Source organism: Canis lupus, chromosome 8, assembly GCF_003254725.2.
Source record: "Canis lupus dingo isolate Sandy chromosome 8, ASM325472v2, whole genome shotgun sequence".
Lineage (NCBI taxonomy): Eukaryota > Metazoa > Chordata > Mammalia > Carnivora > Canidae > Canis > Canis lupus.
Genome location: NC_064250.1, coordinates 30,684,233 through 30,708,382, shown reverse-complemented (window position 1 = coordinate 30,708,382; position 24,150 = coordinate 30,684,233). Strand labels below are relative to the sequence as shown.

Here is a 24,150-nt window from a genome sequence, read left to right as displayed (position 1 = left end):
ATTTTCCTTCCAGAATTCCAACCTGAATGATACCTGGGCAGAAATTTCTGAAGATTCCTTAGACACACACACATTTTCACTCTGAATAATAGTGCCTGCTTCTTACTGTGGCCATTTCATTCTTGCAGGTTAGGAAGAGAAGATCAGGGGTCAGCTGGAGGCCCTCTCTCAACATGAATAAGCTGCAGAAAGCTTTAAACACATTTTTTTCTAAGTCTGGAAATTCTGCTGGTGAAAGCATAACTGATTCACAAACAGCAAAAACTGTGCTCTAGATCCATGGACCAGCACCACTGGCATCACCTGGGAATCTTTCCCCCCTCTCAGAAAGGCTGGATGGACTCTCCCACCTTACCTCAGACCTACAGAACCAGGATCTGATTTTAAGAAGACAGGTGATTTGTGTGCATATCCAAGGTAAAGATACACTGCCTATATATATAGCCAGCTCTGACCTGCTGGCTTGACACCTGTTCTATTGATGTTGGGATAGGCATCAACTGCACAAAAAAGCAGCCTGCTGAAGTGAGAAGAATTTGGGATTTGGGTAGTAAGTCATATAAATTTCCTGTGCCTCAGTTTCCCCCAATGTTAGATATCAAAGGATACATCATGGGACTGATGGACAAAGTCAAATCATTTAATGTACATAAAAGGGTTTTGCAAACTAATATTAGTTATTAGTTTTCTGAGTAGGAATACCTCAGATGTAAGCCAACACCGCTAATGGAAGTACTCAAGTACTAGCCAATCTGATGACATTCATGGATAATTTTCAGCATTTTTACGTATAGTATGAAAAATACTCTGATTACTTGCTGGTGTTTCACAGATTTTCAAGAGATAAATTTCCACCATGGTCTATAACAAAAAGTATCTTCCTTGCTCTTCCAGAATCCTTACACTGACAAACTTTTCTCTGCCCTAATCAGAATCCTCTTCCTTTGATTCAGACTCAACTTTGTTTTTCCTTTCCTCTCACACATTTTTTAAAAAAGATTTATTTATTTTTGAGATAGAGAGAGGAGTGAGTGAGAGAATGCACGTGGGGGAAGGGCAGAGGGAGAGAATCTCAAGCAGAGCCCAATGCAGGGCTTGATCTCGTGACCCTCTGATCATGACCTGAGCCAAAATCAAGAGTCAGATGCCTAACTCACTGAGCCACCCAGGCCCCCCTCCTCTCACACATTTTAGCGTTCACATTTCATTTCTATTTTCTGGAGGGTCAGGGCATGTGAATCATCGTCATTATCATTAGATTTCAGTGCCCAGAACTCCTCATGAGACACTCTCTTTCTTTGTCCTGACATTAGTAAGCAACACTGATTGCCTAACATCCTTATTGAAAATTCTAAGTACCTCTATTATATTTAGAAATTCAAGCTAAGAACCTATTATGTGGCTGGATAACACTGGGTTCTTCATATGCAAAACAAGGGAATGGACTAGGTGAATTAATTAATTCATTCATCAGATATGTGTTTAAATGCCCACCATGTTCCATGCTCTAAAAGCTGAGGGTACAACATTTGAAAAAGCCATTACAGCTCTGTGGATGATCTTTCAGCCCCTCCCTGAGTCAACCTTCTATAATGCTATTAGCATATTTATGCAGTGCCTTTCTTGGACAAGGTATTTTCCCCACATTATTCATTTCTGCATAGTTTTTAAAAGTCTGTCTTGTAATACCAATTGAACAGCCAGCCAAGGGTGTCAGGGTAAAGCATCTGCCAGCTGCTTACCACAGGTGAGGTTTTGGTAAAGGGAAGGCATTAAATTATATCATCCTCCCCACTCCTGGCTCATCCCAATGCTCTCACCCCCCCACCCCCCGCCCCGCACATTTTAGGATCTCATGAAAGGGCAACTGGATGAATGAAAGCCCTGTTCCCTTACTCTGCTTCTTTCTCACCTGCCCCAGGCCTCATGCTGGGAGTACTATACTGTCATTTCCCCAAATGCAATCTTTAAAAGACCCATCCTTAAGAACCATCTTCATTCTCTGAAGAAGAGGCCACATGGCAATGAGCACAGCAGCAGCACCAGCTACCATTTGCCAACACTGTCAGGTACAGATAGAAATACGTTGTTTCATGTAGTCTTCATTTAATGCCTTTGGAGGTAGGTTCTATCATTACTCCACTCTCTCCATCCCGTCCCAAGACAAATTTTACAGACAGGAAGCTGAGGTGCAGAACTTGTCAAAGATCAGACAGCTAGGAAGGGGCAAGAGCTGGGGTTCAAAATCTAGGTTCTCTGACTTGCAAGCCTGCCTTCTTATGACCAACATTCCACTGCTTCTTGTGGCAGAAAAAACTTGTAGCCTTAGTCTCTCTCATTCTTAACGTGAACATTAAATTCCAAAACCCTGACCAAGTCCATTGGCTCTTCAGTGTCTCAGGATCTTATGTGGAATATAGTTCTAACAATGGTAATACCTCTTCTACCTACTTTTCCAGAGTTGCTGGGGGATCTCATTCATGCTGCCTGTTTCATCCTCATCCATCCATCCATCCATCCATCCATCCAATATTTGCTAAGCATCTGCCCTGTATGCTGAGCATATGCTGGGCACTAGAAAGGATGATCAAGAAAGACCCACTGTGATGATATGTGGAAAACTGCTTTTGAAATGAAAGAAAAGGGAGTTGTTCCTTTCCTGGGAAAAGAGTTTAAGCTAACCTCCTCATTCAACAAACACCGAGTATCTCTATGCACAGGGCACTGTACTAGCCACTAGGGCTACAGATGTTGAGGAGAGTATAACAGGAGACAGGGCTGCACAGATGCAATCAGTACCTCCTACTCTGTATTAAGCCACCACCTGCTATGGTGAGAAGCACACAGCAGCTAGGAGCTGTAAGGCAGTGCTAATATTCTAAGTAACACTTTGCATGAAGGTGAAGAAGCACAGAAAAAAGTAAACATTTTAGATGATTTCAATTTCAATTAATTCACCACAGTATCTCAAGGACTAATGAGAGTTTTTGAGGAGGCGGTAATATACCAGGACCAAGCGCCTCTCTGAATCCCGGCCCTCCATTTTAGAATGACAGTAGCAGGATATTTATGAAAGTCAAAAAAGCTCTTCTCTCTTGCTTCCATGGTAAATAAATGTGCATGTTGTTTCCTTGGATATAAGTTAGTTATTCCATACAATCATTTAAAATCCATGAATCTGAGAGGCATGAAGATTCCCTATAACTGAATTAGAAATCACCTGCTCAACAACACGGAAAGTATCTTTTTTCCATTTGGGCTTTCCCCAAATGACTCACAAAGCTTATGGTTTTGGTCTTGTGTGGGTGGTCTGAGGGCAGAGTCAGGCAATCATCTGCATAGAAAAGCCAAACCAGGATCTTTTCATTTTAAATTAAATGCTGGAGGAGCCCCAGACTTAAGAGAAACAACCTAGTTCTTTTTTTTTTTTTCCTTCAGAGAAGTAAGATAACCACAATGTTTCCCTAAAGGAAAAGCTATGCTTCAAAAATGATTCCCCTGAAGTGAACACTGCCTCACCAGGTGCCTGAAGGGATAGATATAGAACTTTTCATTCCTGAGGCAAGACCTCAGGAGAACTGGTCAAGAGCAATGCCAACGTTTTATTGAAAAGAAGATGTTGCTCTTGTTTAGGTGCCCAGTGGAGTTGGTCCTGATGGAATTTTAATGGTGGTGCGACATTTCTTGGGATCTTCCTCCAAAAATATTTTCAGGAGATCAGAAGGTATAATACTGCAATTTGTTTCCTCATTTATTTACTCCCTAATTATCTCAGAATTCCAGAACTTTAAACCAGGAAGGGAATTTAAAAATATGATTTAGGAATCATCTAATGCGCACCCTACTCTCCTCTCCTTGTACCCCTCCCCGCCGCATTTTATCAGTTACAGAATCCGAAGCTTAGAGAGATAGAGCAACCGTCCAAGGCCACTCAATAAAGTTGATACTGAAGCTAAGACTACACAGCCTTGATGTTTTTGGTCTTCGTCATTCATATTATATCAGCGGTTAGTCTTCATATCAATGTCATTGATAAAGAAGAACTGAATAATAGATCTGTGATGGAAAACAGATAATCCCTCTTTTAGCACCAGACTAATACACTGCAGAACCCAACTGCCAAGAACTACAGATTTTACAACAGCATAAACAGTATAACCCAAACACAGAAAGAACTGGGACCTCCAAAAATCGATCATATGCATCGGGATTTTTCCAGAACCAGGGCTGTTGCATCTTCACACTGTATCAGCATTTTCCAGGTCTGGGCACTCTGAGCATCTGTTCTTCTCCTACTAGCTGTCTACACTGTTTAGCCATCCACCACGCCAGACGTGCCACTGGGCCCTCTCATTTTTGCCTAACTGGTCAGAAAGATTGCCACCACTGATGTGAAATCAAATATTGTTTGTGGACTAGAAAAAGCAACACCTTCTTTAATCAAAGTCTTCACCTGTGGAAGACTTCTGTCCCTACCACAATTAATCCCGTTCATCAGTTTGAGTAGTATTTCTTTAATTTCATGGTTTTAATTACGACAATAAATTTATGCAGAGGTTTGCAGCTGGGATATCTATATGTAGGCAGACCTAGAAGCCATCATTTATATACCTAATTATCTAATGAATCAACTGATTTGTCATTTGAAAAGATTGCGCATTTCCCCTGGGATGCCACTATTGTCTGACCTGGGCCTTAAAGCTGGTTATTTATTATTCATTGACACTTTATAATTAGTAGATCTGCAGAAACTCATTTTAGAGCCTGAAAAAACCATTAGGGATCATTTAATCAATATTTCTGTCTCCATGGTCTAGTCCCCAAGTAAGACAGTGGAAACTGAGGGAAGATGGTTGACCGGCTGAAGGTTTCATCGTAAATGAGAAACACTGAGCTCAAGTTCCAGGAATCCTTCTACCCTGGCTCTTAGCATCCAAATGCAGCCCTTGCTTTAACAGAAACAGCCAATATCCTATTAGTTATCCCAAGTTATGGTAGGAAGATCACTATTAGGAAAAGTTCAAGTTTGAATAGGAAGTTCTAGGCCAAGGAAAATATATTTTAGATGGTCCCCATTAAAGATTTTAATTTAAAAGAAGCAGATTTGGGGTGCATGGCTGGCTCAGTCAGAAAAGCATGCAACTCTAGATCTTGGGGTGGTGAGTTCAAGTCCCACTTTGGGTATAGAGATTACTTTTAAAAAGTAAATAAAGAACTTAAGAAAAAAAAGCAGATTTATCTCCATTTAAAATCAATGGCTATGAGTAGCATAAAGTTTTATTTCACTACCTAATTCTCAAAGATAGAAATAGTTATGGGTAAGATATTATTTTTTAGTGGGAAATAGGCACTGTACAAAGAGATCTACATTACATGTCATTCATTCATGCATACATTAATTCAATAAGTATTTATTCAACATCTGTGATATGCCAGGCAGCACTGCAGACAATAGGAATACTGCAGTGAACAAGACCAGGCCCCTGACTTCCTGGGATTTATATTCAAGTATAGGAGACTGATCATAAACAAGTAAACAAATTAAAATCGACTTCCAATTGATGCAGATGTTCTTCTGTTCTTTCTGGAAACGCACTAAAATGACAGCAAACGCATAAACCCATAAGGAAAAGAATTCAGGAGAGATGACAGGAGAAGACAGTGAGTCAATATTTTGGAAGCTGGAAACAGAAGGACACGGGATAACTGACTTGGGAGACCAAAGAAAGGTGACATGTATGTCCACAGGGAGGGGAAGTATGACCATTCATGCTACAGAAGTTCCAAGAAGTTCTGGACTCAGAGACCAGGTACCTTTAAAGGCAGGGATGCAGGGAGGGGCCAAAATAGGAGGTTTGGTACAAAGTATATCTTTTTTTTAAAAAAAGATTTTATTTCTTTATTCATGAAAGACAGAGAGAGAGAGAGAGTGAGAGAGAGGCAGAGACACAGGCAGACAGAGAAGCAGGCTCCATGCAGGGAGCCCGATGCAGGACTCAATCCGAGGACGCTGGGATTATGATCTGAGCCAAAGGCAGATGCTCAACCACTAAGTAACCCAGGTGTCCTGGTAGAAAGTATATCTAAGACACAAGAAGACCCTTAGATTCTTTTCCCCTACCCCATAAAACCAAGTGACTATCATCTTAGCACCTTTCTCCTAAAAGCACTTAGAACCCTGGCAGCCAGGCCTAAATCTTCCAGGAAGAGACAAAGGATTTCTCTAGGGGAAATGGACTGGTCCTTGAGAAAATAATTATAACTGGTATTTTGTATGAACCCCCAACAAAAGCAGCCAGGCCACATGCCTACCTGATCTCTCTGTGGTAAAATGCACACATATAAGTTTTTACTGCCTTCCCATTCAATGAAAAGACTCACCTGAGAGGGTCCAAAACAAAGAGAAAAAGAAACTATAAGGAAGCAGTGTTGGGAGGACAAAAAGACTCTAACACTCAACACTCATTGTCACATCTTCAGGGCTTTTAGCAAAGATTTTGTACCCATGAAACAAGAACAGTATGCAATAAGAAAAGGAACATGCAAAGAACAAGAAAGGAACTCTTACAATTTGAAAATGTGATAGCAGAGATCAAACCTTATATAATAGGTTTGGAAGATAAAGTTTTAGAAATCATCCAGCAAGCAGAACAAAAAGATGGAAATAGGACAAGAAAAGCTAAGGAGATCACAGGATCATTAGAGAGGAGCTATTATGTGATTAAAAGGAATTCCTAAAAAAGAGAATGCAGAGAATGAATGAGAAGAAAATATTTTTAAGATTCGAAAAAAATTCCTAGAACTGAAGGAGAACAAGTTTTAGGGGCACCTGGTGGCTCAGTCAGTATAACATACGACTCTTAGTCTCAGGGTTGTGAGCTCAAGGTATACATTGGTCGTGGAGCCTACTTAAATTTAACTAAAAAAAAAAAAAAATGAAGAACAAGATTTTAGACCGGGGCTGAAGTAGGATGCTAGAAGTCTCCAGGAGCAATATCTTCAAGAAAAAAACACTCAGACGGCTTTCACAATCACTCATGGATGACGATTAGTCCCCTCTTTGTAATATGAGGAAATCAAGGCCAAGAGAGGTTAAGGCATTTCTCCAAGGCCACAAAGCTAGTAGTCAGTGGAATTGGGACTGAAACCCAGGTTGGTCTGACTCCAAAGCATGTGCTCTGAACCATAACTGATATTGCCTGAGATCTTTCTGGACTCTGATTCGGTAACCTAGTATATTAGCGACCTTGCCAGATCTGTGCAACCAGTGCCAGTTCCTGAATTCCCCAGAGTATAACAAAGGAGGGAATGTTGAGAAGTGTTGGGTCATTTGCCCCAATTCTCCCTTCAATCCTAGAAACAAATTTCTCCAGCACAAAAGGAAGATCCCCCAATGCTGCTCTGTGACAGGCCTAGAACTTCTAGGGATTCCTCACAATCATCATGAACTGGTTTGAGGTGGAAATTCCACCAAAGTTTCAACGGGGCAGGCTTGGCATTGGGATTCTATAGATTCATTAAGTTGAAGAGAAATATGGGTATCAAGCAGGTTTTTTTCTAGAGTTTCAATGGCTCAGCCAAGGGCCCATTCAAATCTTTGCCAATCTGGATGATTCCACAGGGCTGAGTTAAGCTGATCTAAAAGAGGGAGGCAAAAAAGGCGTTCCTCTGCATCCTTCTTTCCCAAAGTCAGGATTCTTTTTTTTTCCCTCCAAAATCAGGATTCTTAATAAACTACCCTTTCAAGTGCTTTGTTTCTCTCAGTCCATACCATTTAGAGTGGCAGAGTGGTCACAGGGTAGGAAGATTTCTGGAAGTAAACCATTTACTTAAGATGATGAAGTGCAGTTGAATAAACACCAACCTGCAACCAAAAGCAATCTCCTGGGTCAAGGAATTTTAGCAGCCCCTTTGCTTGGAGTCATACCAGTTTGAGAGTTTGACCCCTGAGTGGATAAAGCATCTTGCTCCTAAGCCACTGCAAGGGCAGCCAAAAATCCAACTCCTTGGTTAAAGAAAGAAACTTCTCTTTTCTCTTGGCCACTTTGTGGCCATCTTTCCAGAGTGAAGACTCAGGAGGTAAACATGAAATCTGCTCGCTCTGTCATTTCAGAGCAAGCACTTATTTCTTGTGTTGACCTTTCTAAAAAGTTTGTTCTTGCAATTGCACAAGGATGGAAGGCAGTTCCCATGCAGACGCGTGGACGTGAATGAAGAGAGGGTCACGAGTGTGACCTCGGCATCAAGCCGTCCCAGTTGAATGCTCAAAGATAGCTTTTTCTCTGAGCAACTGCTTCTCCAGTACCCCATAATTAGCCTGCTCTCGGAACTGCATACAGATTGAGTGGGGGGAAGAGGAGCAAGAGAATAACTCTAAAAGCAGATAAAAATTATGCAGCTGTCTCTAGCAAGAGAGAGAGAGAGAGAGAGAGAGATATCACCCACAGAAAATTAGGGAAAGGACTGTGACCATACAAAGCTTCCAATTCTTTTTCACAAATTTCATAGATTGAAAAGAAAACCTTCAAGCAACACATCATTTGCTTCCAAGGCTTCTACCCTCTCCGAGTATTGACAACTCTTATTCCTTAACAACAGTGAGCTGTGCACCCAAACTACCTTGAGTTTAGGATCTGCAGCTCAGATCCAGCCTTAGGGACTGGCTAGCCTTAATCACATTCTCAGCTCACACCCCAAGTAGAGACACTTTGAGGAACCAAAACCCTGACTTTGAAGTTGAGCACACAGCACTTTGGGATTTGGAGCTACGATGCCAAAAGTCAACAAATGCACACATGTGGTCATTTTTACCCAAAGATGCCATTATTATATTTACAGTGAGCTCTGGCTTTTAGAGTAATATAGAACATTCAGTTGGGATATTTAAATTATCTGGCTAAACCTAGCAGTTAAAAACAATATCACAGGCACAGAATAATTTCTTGGATAATGACGAACATATGTGAATAATTCCCTTCCTCACAGCCTAGTTCCCTGAGGCCTAATGACTATCCCCAACTCTTCCAACTTCCCAGGCATGCCGCAGTCTTGAATGTACTCCCACTGCACCCAGTGGATACAGACTCAGGCGTTATTCTAGCCAAGCCCTTCTGTCAACATCACTCCTCAGCAAGCTCTGTCTCTAGTTCCTTAAAGAATTGGGAAAGACTGCACTCTCTGCATTTAGAAATGCAGCCCAGGTGGGATTTAGCCCAGGTGGGCACCCCTTGCCCCCCATCCAACAGCATACAAATGTGACTTGTTAGAGACAGCAAACCAAAACAAAAAAAAAGTCACCTAAAGAATTCCAGTTGACTAGAGGACTATTATACACAATGCCAAAAAAATAAAAAAATCGCCCCATAAAATCCTTTCAGTAATTTGTTATCTTAAAATACTTATAGATTATTAACTTTGATAGAAAAATCACAGGAACTGAGGACTTTAACCTGATCTTAAGAGTTCCTGCCAATTAAGATTAATTAGAAACCAAGATAATGTATACCCCAAATCATGGTTTTAGTCGATGGAAAAATGATTTGATTCAAATAAAGGTCATTTCAGGCAACTTTGAAGAATATACCCACCTTGTAAATGAGACTTGTCTATATGGTATGTTCTCTCCCTTATGCTTCACTCTGATACTAGTGATAGATTACAAGAGTATGCTCAGTGTCTTAATCCTTGCCACCACTATCCCTCTTTTGCTGAGAAGCTGAACTTCTGGGCTCTGTGAGATAGTGTCAGGTGCTGTCGCCATCCACTGATGCCACTCAGAGACTGCTCCTCAAGAACTGGCACTGAGAGAGACATGTCTAATTTTATTTTGACTTAGGTATTGCAAAAGTTGTTGGGGTGTGTGTGTGTGTGTGTGTGTGTGTGTGTGTGTGTTAATACAAAATGGGTAATAGCTTTGGATGCGGAGCCCCAAAGTGTAACATGCCCACTTCCATTGTGGAAATATTTGACTTAACGGCACAGGAATAAGACCAGTAATATGCCAAATGTTTACCAGATCTCTGAAAACAAAGAATCTTCAAACAGTCCACTTTTCTCCCCCAAAGAATCTCATCAAGACGATGCCACAATCACAAAGCAAGAGTGGCTCTCAGGTGGCCTGTGATGCAGGTGCCATGCAACTGAACCCGTCGATCCTCTGATGTGTTCTCTCTAACCCAGAAAGGATAGCAAACCCACATTTGTAATCGTAATGTGCTCTGGGGTCTCATCATCACCAAGATCTTTAGCTAGAATTGTTGCCAATCGTCTTTTCCTTCTATATGGCAGAGACCAAGGAACTCATGATAGTGCCTTTCCTTTTTTTTTTTTTTTTTTGTGCCTTTCCTATTAACACACTTTAATATCCTTCTAAATGATCAACTCACTCCCTATCTGGCCTTACAACTCCAGGCTAAATTACCCTGCCTTTTCTTTTAGGAGATCTTTTTTCCCTTTTTCTTCACCAACATCTTCATTATCCTTTTCATTTTATATCTTTTTTTATTTTTAATAGGTGATACATGGCATGAACAGGATACTCACTTCAAAAGGTAAAGTAAAAAGTAGTTCTCCTGCACCCCCTGTCTGCCAGACTTTTCAGTTCCACACTCCAGGTAGCAGTTACTGGTGTTCACATTCTTTCAACAATGACAGGAACTGAAATCGTTATCAGGTTCTCACCAAGCGTGTAGTTAATGCCGAGTATAGCCGGGGAACCTCCCCCTGGCTTTGGCAGGCAGGCCCCGATGCTCTTATACCAGCCCAGCACGTTAGGTGGCATAGTATCCTCTTTCTCTTGCTCACCTCAATGTAACAGCAACGTGTACTCATCAGCTTCTACCTTAGAAGCATAGGATGAAAGAACTAACAAGGGTTCTTAGGGGTCATCCAACCTGGTGTCTTTGTGAAGATATGGGAGTACCCAACAGTGCGAGATCACACACTCTTAAGTGAGGTGACTTCCCTAACCTGCTGCTCTTTTCACTATGGCACATTCTTTTTCTTCCAGACGGTTTAAACTCTTGGGACTAGCCATACTTTCCTGGCTTGTATCTGTGTGTGTGGCCTCATGTGTCTCTCACAAATCCAATTCTTTTCCTTAAGGATCATTTTTATAAATTTGAATAATAGCCTTACATTTATCACTGATTAAAAAAATTATTCCTGTTAGCAATGGATCCCAAGGAAGCAACAACCAATTTTTTTTTTACCTTACTCTTTACTTTTTCTTTTTTCTGGTCCATTTTAAGTCAGTTAGTAAGATACATCACTGGAACAATTCTTATGGGAATACTGATATTTGTGGAAGGCCAGCTCTTTATGGAGCTGAGTCAAAGCATCTTGATTTCAATTTAGCATATAGGAAGAGCTTTGTCATAGGGCTGCCCTAGGGAGCCTATTCCATCCTCATTTACTGCAAGGCCTAGCCTGGAGAAAAGTAGCAACCCTTACTGTATCCACATTAGCAACCAGGGCAGAAATAATAATAATAAGGGCTATTTTTTTGTTGAGCATCTCCTACTGGCAATCACTTTACATACATTTCTCATTAAATCCTCACAACAACCCTAAGTAGCTCTCAACTCATTTTCATTTAACCAACTTGCTAGACCAATCAGTATTTTCCCTTTAGCCTACTTCCTGATGTCCCCGATACATCAACTCCTCAAATCTTAAATTGTGCACTTCTGCTCCCACCCTAGAACCTGCAGGTGTACCAAGAATCCACTGAACCTTGTTCCTAAACCTGTTTATGCCAGTTGTACTTATTGTAATAATGTCATTTAAAAAGTATACAAATGATGACATATGAATTATAAGAGTTAATTGCACAAAACTTTGTTACATGCTTTAGAAATAGTCATTGTTTCGCTTAAAAATCTACTGTTGAATTCACCGAGAAAACTATAAGCTAAATGATAAAAAAAAATAAAAAAAACCACCATCCAGAAACAACTGATTGTTTTTTCGCAAATGTCTTCAAATTCTTGCTTCCATTTTGAAGATATCACAGACAATAATGCATCATGGGTATGAATTATGCAGGAAAGACAAAGAGCAGCCACAGTCAGGAACCTATCCTCAAAGAAAGGTCCATTACTCTATACAAAAACAGCAGATGAATGTATGTATCCACACTTCAAGTTAATATTTACAGTCTTATTCCTTTTTTAAAAAATGATTCCCTGTTTTAAACAGCTATTACAATCAACACATCAACTACCAATCCTGATCAATTCATTTAAGAGGTCTCTTACTGAAATTTATTCCCATTTCACAGATGAAGACAGGAGCTATCAAGGCCAAAAAACTTGGCCATCACCACATACCTAGTCATTGGAGGAGCTGCAAGTGAAAACCAAACATCTGACTTTGAAGCCCCATTCTTGATCTTGACAGACACTGCCTTATCATTTATACCCTAAACTTGAATATCTAACATGCTGCTTAGCCTTATAATTCCCTTTGCACAGCAACATTTTCCTGTGCAGAGAAGACTGAAGTATAAAATAATCTGTTATGAATCTTTTAGCTCCATATGGATTTGCTGGGCCTTTCTGAAAGGATGCATCTCAGCAAGGCTGGCTGTGAAACAAATCTCTAAAGCAAACCCTGTGCTCTCATTGGCTCCTCTAATTCTAGCCATGGAACTCGTCTATGGAAATGGTCCAGACTTTTGGCAAAGAATGATTACTCTAGGGTATGTTAGGAGTTTCGGCCTTTCTCCAATCCACAAAAACTCTATATAGCATTTTCCAGATTTTGGAACCCCGTCTTCCTTGCATCTCCATCTCCTTCTCTTAACTGACTTATACCTGAGATTTCCTGTACTCAGATACCATTTTTTTTCTTTTACCTAGTAGAATACTGAGAATGGGGGAGGCAGGATGATATGCACAGTGTTTATGAGTCAGAAAATATACCCCAAATTGCCAGTAGGCACTGCCACTGAGATTTACCCTCACTTAAAACCATGAAATTAAAGGGTTTAATTTGCTTGATATTAAAGATGTCAAAGATGTGTGTGTATGTGTGTGTGTGTGTCTGTGTGTATTTAAGCAACATTCATGGTACATCTTTCTTCAGTGTAACCTGAGTTTGTCCCTGGAAATCTTAAAAGTGAGAAAAGATAAAAAAAAGTAAGTGCAAGATTAAAAGTTTTCTTGTCCAATTTTTTTTTTGATGGAGCAGCCACTGTTAGACTATGACTTTAAATCTTGTGAAATAATAGAAATCATAAGACTACAGGCCTCAAGAAAGTCTTAAAGAAGCCATGCTGTTCATCTCTTCCTCCTTCCCTCCCTCTTGCAGGCTAGTCCAGTCTCAGTCATTTATTCCAACCTGAATCCATCCTATTTTTGAATTACAGTAGAGAATTAGAACACAACTGCCTCCCTCTGTAGTTCACCTAGCACTTGATAACCCTCACTGTAATTAGAGTCTAAGGAAAATCCTCCTGGATAGGAGGCGGATGGCCCAGCCTCATGACCCAAGGCATATGGAGTCCATGAAAACCTTTGACTTTTCCCAAGCAGTGGGATCTCTGCTGACTCACAATAAACGAGCAGACTTCTTGCTTACTATAGTGTTTTTCTGACTACTGCCCCAGAAAATAAACATGAAGCATGGTAAGGAAGAGCAGTCCTGTAAAACCTCTGGACTCGTCGAAGGGGATGATTAGGTAGTGACAATACCAGGTCCTCTGAGATCTCACCAAGCCACCTTCACACTGTAGTATCAGGAAGGCCAGTGTCATGCTTAAAAAAGTTTCCTCTGAAGGGAAAGGAAGCTGAAGCTAAAAATATATCATGCCAGCTGTTATAAATGCTTCTCCAAGGAAGCACAGCAACTAGAGTTACCTCTTTGAAGAGCAAATGAGGGGTTAAGGAAATAATGGAATTTTTCAGTTACATGCCAGGTTGGCTAGGTTTGGGGGAGGAAGAAATTTTCCAACCAGAAAGTATGTTGGTAAAAGACAAAATAATTCCATGAAGATTTATTTATATGACATTAGTGGTTTAGGACGGGGAAGACCTGTAGCCTGTGAAAAAGAATCAGGATCTGTAGGCCATGTCCTTTCTTTCTTTTGAAAGATTTCTTTATTATTTATTCACGAGAGACACAGACACACACACACACAGAGGCAGAGACACAGGCAGAGGGAGAAGCAGGCTCCCCTTGGGGAGCCTGATGTGGGATTCGATCACAGGACCCCAGGATCATGACTTGAGCCAAAGGCAGATGCTCAACCACTGAGCCACCCAGGCATCCCTTGCCCTTTTCAGTTTCCAAGAGGCCACACGCAAGACCTCTCTTCTTGTCAGGCCTACATAAAGCTGTGTGGTGTCTCGCCTTCCCTTGAATATCTGGGTTCTGATCATTTTTTGCAAGCTGACTAGAATAGCTTAAAGTGGCTGCTGGTCTTGTAAGAAAATGTGAAGGGCAAAGGGCAAAGCATTCCTCGAACCAAACAGGTATCTCTGAAGCAGCTGACCCTGGCAGAAGCAGTCAATCAATGGACTTGGAGGGGTTTTTCCCAGTGGCTGATCAGGGGTTCCCAAAGGAATCACTTTCCCTGAGATCTACATCACCCTCACTCCTCACCTTGCCTGCTGGAGTAGTTTTTTTTCCAGGTGTTGGCTTTATGGGGCCTAGCAACCATCGTTCCCAAAAATGGACAGACCCTTCATGCTCCTGGAAGGCCAAAGCCCAAGCAACATCCAGGCACTGGGTGCCTCAGTAGTTTTTTTAACTTTTAATTTTGAAATAACTATAGATTTAACAAGAAATTGCAAAAATACTACATAGAGAGGTCTCATGTACCCATCTTTCCTGACTCCCCACAAGGTGACATTTTATCCAACTATAGTGTATTATCAAAACCAGGAAATCAACATTAACGAGACTATAGACCTGACTCAGCAGCTTTGTACACAGATTTTTGGGGTGGTACGGAGGGGTACCATTACAAATTTGTGTGCAATCTTAGTGCATTTTTTCACAGGAATAAATTCATATAACCACCTCCACAATCACGATCACAGTGTGTTATTAAAAGTCTGTTAGTATTGGGACCTAGTTGGTAAAATAAGCCACGCAAAAAAAGAGTAACGATAAATGTCACTATGAGGATAATGACAGAAGGCTAAATGATCAATATTATCACCAAATAGTGAATTCCCAAGGACGTTTTCTCGTTTATTTTGGAAATTCATTAACTTCATGAACATCTGCCTAGTGAGCCCAGAAATTTATTAAGTTCCTACTGTTCAGCAAACATTTATGGCAGGGTGGGCAGACAGGCTTCAGCTCACATGCCATCTCTTATTGAATTATAGCGGCTGCCTTGAGGGGTATATTGAGGAGGATTTGGAGGCCACATCTGGCCTTAGCAAGAGACAGCCAGTATCTAACAGAGACTCTCTGCCACAGGAGAATGGCAGGTGAACGTGTGCCAGGAAATTGCCATCTCCACAGTTTCTGTGACTTTTCGAGCCATGTGGTGTTCTAGGTGCTGGGAAAGAGGGAGAAAGACACAACCCTTGTCCTCAAGGAGTTTGTGATTGGGAGGGGGAGGCAAACATGTCAACCAAGAATTGTGACACAGAATGCTAAGAGGTGACATTGAAATATATATATGAGTCAGTGCATGAGTCAGTGCAAAGTGAGCACAGTTGGGGTGCAATTTGGGCAGGGGTTTAGATCTGTGTGCTGTGGAGAACTCTTGATGCTATGGTGGCTGTTCCATATGGGGACAAATGCAGAGTCAGAGTAAACAAGGGTCTGCTAGCTAGTACTGAGTCAATGCCTGAGGATAGGATAAAGAGGGACAGGTATGTCTCCTCAGAGCTTGACTGCCTGGGTTCAAACCCCAGTTCATCCAAACTTTTTTGGTCTGTGACACGGGTCAAGTTACTGAGCCTCTCTGCGCCTCAGATTTCCTCATCTATCAAGTGGGGATAACCATAAGACCCACATCATAGAGTCTGAGGATTAAATGAGTTAATATTTATGTAAAGAGATTTGAACAGTACCCAGCATGTAGCAAATAATACGCAGTTGTGTGCTATCACTGTTCATTTACTTTTAATGATCTGTGGTACCAACATTTTTTAAGGTATTGCTTTTATTTCAGAAGAATCAACTGAGGCTAATAAAAGAAATACTAAGGTTCCAAAGTGTACCATGAGACTGTAGAAGTGAGCTGTTTCAATGGAACGTTTTGGAATAATTTTTGTAACCCAAAGTTTCTGAGTTCTTGCCTCATACTAAGCTAGCAAAGGGCAGCATGTTTTCAAATCCAAATGTAAAAAATGTGAAGAAAAATCAGGTATTGCAATGATTTGAATAGAAACAAATTTCTTTGATCCGTAACTGCAGCAACATAGTTTTCTTCCAGGTCCGAGTCTGCCAGCAAAGAGTAGAAAATGGTTCGAAAGGTGGTCTGAGGTAACAGAGATGGCACTGATCTCCACACAAGGGAAATCTGTGGGATCTCAAGAAAACGGGGAGGTATTTTTCCTGAATGGTTTACTTTTTCTATAGCCGACTTCAGACAGGAAGCAAATGCAGAGTTGCTCAGCCAAGTTCCATGCACCTTACATTTGGAATTGCTTATAATGGCCAAAGCAAAGTTGACTAAGACTTGTGTGAATGGTCAGTGGCAGCCAATACCTTGGTTCTTCCTGATCCTATGAGCTCATGAGGAAGAATCTGCACACTCTTGCTTTTAGTGACCAGACCCCTGAGGAGCCTTACAAGGAGAGTGAGGTTCTGAAAAATACATTCTTCCCTTTCTTGTCAAACACCTTGATGCTAACTCAAATGTTTGATTGATTTCTCAGCTGTCCCAACCCATTCTTCTCCTTCTCATGGAAGAAAAGGTCCTGCTCAAAGGTTCTGTGTGATCTACGTGATTTAACATCTGCAACCAAAAAAAGGTACTCTTGCCTCTGCTTAAGTAGATGAAAATAGGTTGATTCTTGTTATCTTAGGGTTTTGTTTTTACCTCCTAATCTTAGTCTCATCCAGATCCCTTCCTTCTGAAACTGCATGGCACCATCATGCACATTTTGAATGCCCTCTAAACATCATTTTTCTGCATCTCAGTGTTCCAGCACCTTCTCAAAGTCAACATACATCCAAAATTGAGCTTGTAGCTAGTTTCTCTCCCTATTTTGCCTTTTATCTTTTTGAATCACTAACACAACTTTCTTCATCCCTTAAATGCGTACCATGGGTTACATGGGACGCCTGGGTGGCTCAGTGGTTGAACATCTGCCTTTGGCTCAGGGCGGTACCCCAGGATCGAGTCCCACATCGGGCTCCCTGTGTGGAGTCTGCTTCTCCCTCTGCCTGTGTCTCTGCCTCTCTCTCTCTCATGAATAAATAAATAAAATCTTAAAAAAAAAATGCCTACCATGTGTGAAGTACTCCCAGTTTATCTCTATTATTCCTTTTTGATAAATCCAGTGGTTAATTTTTGGGTCTTCATTTTATTAGAGGTATCAGCAGAATTTTACCGAATCACTTTTTCCCCTTGAAACATGTTCTTCATTCACCCTGCAAGACACACACATTTAAATTTTTCCTGACTTCGGGGCAGCCCCGGTGGTGCAGCGGTTAAGCGCCGCCTGCAGCCTGGGGTGTGATCCTGGAGACCCGGGATCGAGTCCCATGTTGGGCTTCCTGTATGGAGCCTGCTTCTCCCTCTGCCTGTGTCTCTGCCTCTCCCTCTCTCTCTCTCTGTCTCTATGAATAAATAAACAAAATCTTAAAAAAAAAAAAAACAATAAAGTTTTTCCTGACTTCAGTGGTTTCTCCTGTGTTTCTTATGCTTTATCCTCTTCTTCAGTCTTCATGTTGAAGTACCCAGCCTCAGTCTTTGGTCTTCCTTTCTATCTACACATAACTTTAAATACTACCTATGTGCTGGTAACTCCCAAATGTCTACCTTGTCATACTCATACATCCAAATGCCTATGAGACATCTCATTGTCTAATGGGCACAAAGATTCATCACAGGAGACACCACTCCCAATCTTACTTTCAAACTCAACAGAAACTTTCGCCATCCTTCTAGTTGCATAATCAAAAACTCTGGAGTCATTCTCGAATTCTTTCCCTCACACTCTTCATTTATTTTGCCAGGAAATCCCATTGGCTGTACTTTCAAAATATATCTAGACTCTAACCATTTTTCTCTCTTCTACCTCAGCCATCCTGGTCAGAATCAGCAATGTCTTGCCTGGATTACTGCAATAGCCTCTTAACCGGTCTTTGTTGTTTCTATCCTTGCCCTGGTACAGTCTATTCTTAATACAGCAGCCAAAGTGATCCTTTTAAAATGTAAGTCAGGTCACATCACTCGTCTGCCAAAAACCCTCCAATGGCTTCCTGGCTTACTGAGAGCAAAAGTCAAAGTCCTTGCAATGCCCTGCAGTGCCCTGTAGGATCTATCCTTCCCTGTTACCTCTGCAACTCCCACTCTCTACTTCACTCACTCCTTTCTAGCCACTGGCCTTCTTGCTTTTCCCCAATAAGCTGGGAAAAGATCTTGGGGATCTTTGCTTAAGCTTTTTCTCTGGTTGGACTCTCCTTCCCCCAGACATCCACTTGGCTAACCCCCTTACCTCCTTCAAGTCTTTGTTCACGTTACCTTCTCAACAAGATCTATCCTGATCACCCTATTTATTACTATAATCACCTCACCACCTAGGCCTGATCCTCCTGACCCTACTCTTCTTATTTTTGTGCCACTTATCAATCTCTAACATACTATATAATTTCCATATGCTAGACTGTTAGCTCCACAAGGGAGGGCATCTTTGGCTTGGTCACTGACGCACTCTGAGTGCCTTAGGTAGGTTAAGCATATAGTAGGTGCTCAATAAAATTTTTCCAAGTGAATGAATGATTAAATAAATGAATCAATAATGTATGTCCAATTCTAATTATTAGAACATGTCTAGCATCTCTTTCTTCTCTTCCATGCCTGTTCTTATCCTCCTGATAGTTTCACTACTTCACAACTGAGGCTTTGAAACTCACTGATGCCGTACTCAGCACTGTCATTCATCTGGTTTGCACACAGCAGACCATTCCCTCTACAGCATTGTTCATATCACTGCCATGCCCACAGTGTGATGCTTGGCCTCTTTAGAGCTCTCAGATACCCTCCCTCACTTTATTGCCTTCTCTTACTACTCTTTTAACTTCACAAACCTCTCCTTCCTCACTGTTTTCCAACCCTGCCTGCATACTATAACCTCCACCCCGTTGCTCACAATGCATGTCCCTACCCTTGGTCCTCCTGCCATCTGCTTCCTAGCTTACATCCCCTATTACCTGCAAATGCTTTCCTAAGCCTCTGGTTCATAAGGACCTTTTCATTTCACACATTCACAGTGCTTACAGTCCAGACCCTCTGTTCAGCCGACACAATCCTATATTGCCCGACAGCTGCTATTGGAGTTATTTTTTAACTGCACTTTTATGTAATGTATGGGTTATTATGTAAAGTTTTTGCAGATTAGTCTGCCTGAAGGGAGATATTTCATTTTTACTTGTGAGACTGACTGATATATTTTCTCTCTCCACTTATGTTATAAGTTTCCTGAAATTGAATCACTTTCCTTAAGCTTCCTTATATTTTTCATAGCCTCAAACACAGTGCTGGGCACTCAGGAAGTGGGTAGTGTCTGCAGTGTCTTTGGATGATGCAAAATCCACAGATGGAGGAGGCCATGAATGCTAAGGCACCAAGATTAAAACCCAAAAACTGTGTAAGGAAGTCATCTTCTAGTTAGTTTCTTTTCATTAACTGTCATTAATGTGGTGGATAATTTGAAAATGTGAAGCACTAATTGATCTCAGTTCTCTTACTGTGATTTATAATCTTGTTGTTTTATGTGAATATTTTTTTCCATTTGGAAAGAAGGAAGACAGGTAGCTAGCTCTTCAGTGCAGTAGAAGAGGTCCTGAAGCTTTTAGTTCAACACATTTTCCATTGCAGTGAAATGGTCAAAAGTTACAGCATAGTCAAGGACCCCTCGTCTACTCTGCATGGCCAGGGCTCAGGAAAGGGGCTTTCATCAGCTGACAATCAGAGATGCAGGTGAGGGCACAGACTGTGGGTGTCAGTGTTAGCACTTTACTCTCCGATGTCCTTCCTACTGTCTCTCATGTATTCATTCACTTAGCAGACACTGTTGCCAGCTCTGGCCGGGGCTGGGCATCTACATATATAATTTCATGTGCCTTCACCACAGCCCTCAGAGATGGATATCATGGATATTCTCATTTTACAAATGAAGACCTTGCTCAGAGAGGTTAAGTAACTTGGCCAAGCTGTAGTTAGCAAATTGTAGATCTGTGATTTGGATTCAGCAGGGCATTGACGCCAAAGTCCTTGTTCTTTCCACTCTGTCAAACTGCCTCCCAGGTGCTCAGGATATATTTGATAGAGGTATAAGTGAATGAATGACCCAAAAGTTTGCAGTTTTGACAAACACAATTTAACCACCATAGACAATGCAGAAGACTAAAACGACGACATTAATGTTTTGTCAAAGAGATATTGAAATATAAGTGTTGACATGGCCTAAGTGTTTGCATGAAACTTTCTGGAAGAGAGACCTGAGCTTTCTTTGTCAATATTCTGAAACAGGGCTTCAACTCCTTTCGTCTTCCTGAGATATATAAACCTAGTTATCTTGTTAAACCTTCAAGTCTTTTTCTACTCGATACCACAGAGGGACCCAAAGATCTAGGAGTCCATGACACTCATCTCTGCATTTCTTCCCCTCTGCAGACCTGGGTGGCGGCGGTGAAAAATGAAAGCCTCCACTGACTACAACTTGCTAACCACCTTGAACATACTAATCTTGCCAAGACTTACAGGCCTGAATGTGCAAATCAGTAGAGACAGAAATATGATGACCCAAGACTAATGACATAAAATTCAACCCTTAAAATAGAAAAGGCCAAGTTTTGAGAGGGCAGGCAGCTTGAAGCTTGCATCTCTCCCAACTATCAAAGAGTTTTGTAACAATTACTAGATTCCGTCCCTGACCAGGAAACTTAGGCCAAAAAGCTCTGTCATCCAGCATGTGTCTGCTTTAATAATTGTCCCAGCCACCAATCTCTGTCACACAGAGGCTAGTGAAACTGTTCCCTAGATTACTAGTCAGTGAAAGAGACTGTCCCCAGAATCTCTTAACATAATAAAGTAATGATGCAATAATCACTTAACCCCCCAAATGTACTAGTTATTGAAATCTTGATGTAAAAATAAAAAAAAAAGAATTAAAAATCTCATGTTGCAGCATTATGAATGCAGTATCTTAAGCATTGCCTTGGTTATTTCAATTAATGTAGTTATAATCTGACACTCCCATGTATTTGAGAAAGCCATTTAAAAGGGCCCATTAGCTGAAAGATCTGAGCAGAGGGAGAGGCCAAGAAGCCGTCACTGTTAATTCTTAATACCCTCAGATCTTTTAATTGGGGGTTCCTGCATGTTGACAGGCATGTAAGGTCTGACCACAAAAGCTTTCCCCCGAGAAAGTTATCTCAGTGCTGACATTGTATTCACAGACACATGCAACTAGCATCAAGGATTTCTGTTTCACGATGGGGCCCTCGCCCGTGTTGCCACTTATAGAAGCGCCCATGGCATGTTTGTCACTTTGCTCAGCCTAAGCGGGGAGCCACAGGGAGGACTCCCGGCCCTAGTCCCAGCTGTGCGCAGGGTACTTTGCTTTAGTGGTCAAAAGAGCAGAAAGCCGTCCTCCGCTCTCCCCTTCCACGAAGCTGTTCCTGACATGCCTCTCCTGAGTTAGACTGAGCAAGAAAAGGGCATAGCATTCACACCAGGCCACAGCACAGAGCGGCATTCTCAGTTAGCCAAACCTGTTTTCCTGGTCAGGAGGAAAAGTGCCCCCAACAAACTGGGGATAAAAACCAGAAAATGCAAGGGAGGGAACATTCCAGGGGGAAATATATTTAAAAACAAAACAAAACAAAAAAAACAAAACAAAAAAAACAAAACAAAACAAAACAAAAAACAAAAAACAAAAAAAAAGGAAGAAAGAAAAAGAAAAAAAAAAGAAGGAAAAAAAAAGAAAGAAAATGCACAAATCCCACAAGAGCATCTGGTTAACCAGGGGTTAGAATCAGGTTTAGAGAATCACACATAACTCAGTGTCTTGGCAAATCCAAAAACCCCAGGGCGAAAGGCATGTGGGTAAGAGGTATTTCTACTTGTGGAAACAGGAAGTTTCCTCCTTTTACCGTTTATTCTCTCTCTTATTTATTGTTTTAAGGTTTTAGTCCGGTTTACAAGCCAAATTTGGACCATCAGTCATGTTTAACCTGCCCAGCATTTTTATCTTTCCAGAGTCAAAAAGAGCGACAAAGGTGGGATCCAGAGATCCCCTTCCCACAGCCAACTGCGATGAGCCTGTCTCTCCCAGGGTTACGGGGTGCTCAGAGCAGACATTCTCAGCGGGACATGCCACACGCAGCAAGTCACCACACCAGACTGCGCTAAGGGGCTTCCGGGGAACTTACTTGTACTTGTGCTGGTTCCAATCGTATTGATTGTGGTGGGGACAGAGGAGGAGGAGTAGAGGGGCACATGGCCGTTCTCACACCCCAGGCTTTTGTCCTGCCAGTTGGAGGCGTTGATGCAAATCCCAGAATCCCGAGAGTTCTGCCACCCATTGAGCTTGTCATCGGAGTTCTGTCTTTGGTGATAGTAGTGTGTCTGCCCATAATCCACAGAGTCCGAGCGGCTTCGGTTCTGGCCGCCAAAGCCGGTGGACGTGCGGTCCTCCAAGTGATTCAGCCACATGGCTAAGGCGCTGCGGTCCTCCAGCGAAGTGGCCGGGTGTATGAGAGCATAGGACAGCAGCTGTCTGCTCTCCTCGATGTGCTGGTTGTGTTCAATAGAGTGCGCCAGGATTTTGGGCAGCAGTTTCATATACTCGACTTTTGCATCAAGGTTTCCTGGCTTCAGCAAAGGCAGATGAGTTAACAGGAGGGAAATCACTTTATCCTTGGATTCCTGCTGCCATTGGTTAATGATTCCTGGAAAGGAAAATATACGGGGCAAATAAGCAAATACACCCACAATGGCATCAAACGCCACCCTATAAAAAAGAAGTCCTCCGGGTTGGAGTCTCCATCTATGTATCCCGCCTGTCTTTTCCTCAAAGCGGCCCATGTATCAGACTGGATAACCGACTCCAGGTTGTCAGGGGGCAGTGACATAAACGAAGCACAGAGCAAATGTTCTTGGATGTTTGGGACCTCAATCTAATTCCTGCTCAGGTCTCCAAAGAGCCTATAACTACTTTGGTACAACCAAACAGAATTTACAGCTTAGTGTTCTTTCTTGGAAAAATCCAGTCACGCCTTCAGATGGACAGGGGGATAAGGAATAAGAACATTTCCATAGAGAAGCGAGTGGTGTCAAAGGTTCATTGGCTTCTTGGGGGTAAGGCTGCTTTCCCTCCTCTAGACATCTCTGGGAAAGTGGTTCACACCCTAGCAAAGGCATTTGGGTGAATATGGTTAAAACTTCCTAGACAGAGAAATTAGGCAAAGAAAGGACTCCCCTCGTCTCGGTAAAGGAAGCCTGTACCTTTCTCATGAGAAGCTACCTCAGAAATCCATTGTGACCCCAAAGCTAGATCTCAGAGCTAGATTTAGCTCTAGTGGCACCTCTGATCACATGTGATAAGAAAGCTATTTTTCTTTATGTAGAGAAGATGTGTTTAGTTATCTTTTTTATGGTAAAGTATATATAACACCATATTTACCATTTTTAAGTGTACAGTTGTGTGACACGGAGGACGTTCACCATATTGTGCAGCCACCCTGACCATCCATTTCCGGATCTTTTTCACCTTTTCAAACTGAGACTCTGTACTCGTTGAATAATAACTCCCCCTGGGTGTTATATTATATGTTGGCAAATTGAATTTAAATATTTTTTTAAAATACTAACTCCCTATTTCTCCCCTCCCCCAGCTCCTGGCACCCACTGTTGTATTTTCTGTTTCTATCTATTTGACTACTCTAGTTACCTCATCTAAGTGAGATCATATAGTATTTGTCCTTTTGTGACTTCACATCTTCAAGGTT

At 41.6% G+C, this 24,150-nt stretch overlaps 1 protein-coding gene and 1 long non-coding RNA gene across 7 annotated transcripts in view; one reads left to right on the top strand and one right to left on the bottom strand.

Moving 5' to 3' along the window:
• LOC125755567 (uncharacterized) overlaps nt 1-22,578 on the top strand; it is a 48,913-nt gene extending 26,335 nt beyond the window's left edge. For all 4 annotated transcript variants that reach the window (XR_007412344.1, XR_007412342.1, XR_007412343.1 and 1 more), the window contains one exon: nt 129-22,578. This is a non-coding gene — a long non-coding RNA (uncharacterized LOC125755567). The remainder of the gene's footprint in view (nt 1-128) is intronic.
• Nucleotides 1-24,150, bottom strand: part of SAMD4A (sterile alpha motif domain containing 4A) — a 216,675-nt gene that overhangs the window by 64,557 nt on the left and 127,968 nt on the right. For all 3 annotated transcript variants that reach the window (XM_049113199.1, XM_025443464.3, XM_049113200.1), the window contains exon 3: nt 22,573-23,091. In XM_049113199.1, the coding sequence (XP_048969156.1) occupies nt 22,573-23,091 (519 nt within the window). The remainder of the gene's footprint in view (nt 1-22,572; nt 23,092-24,150) is intronic.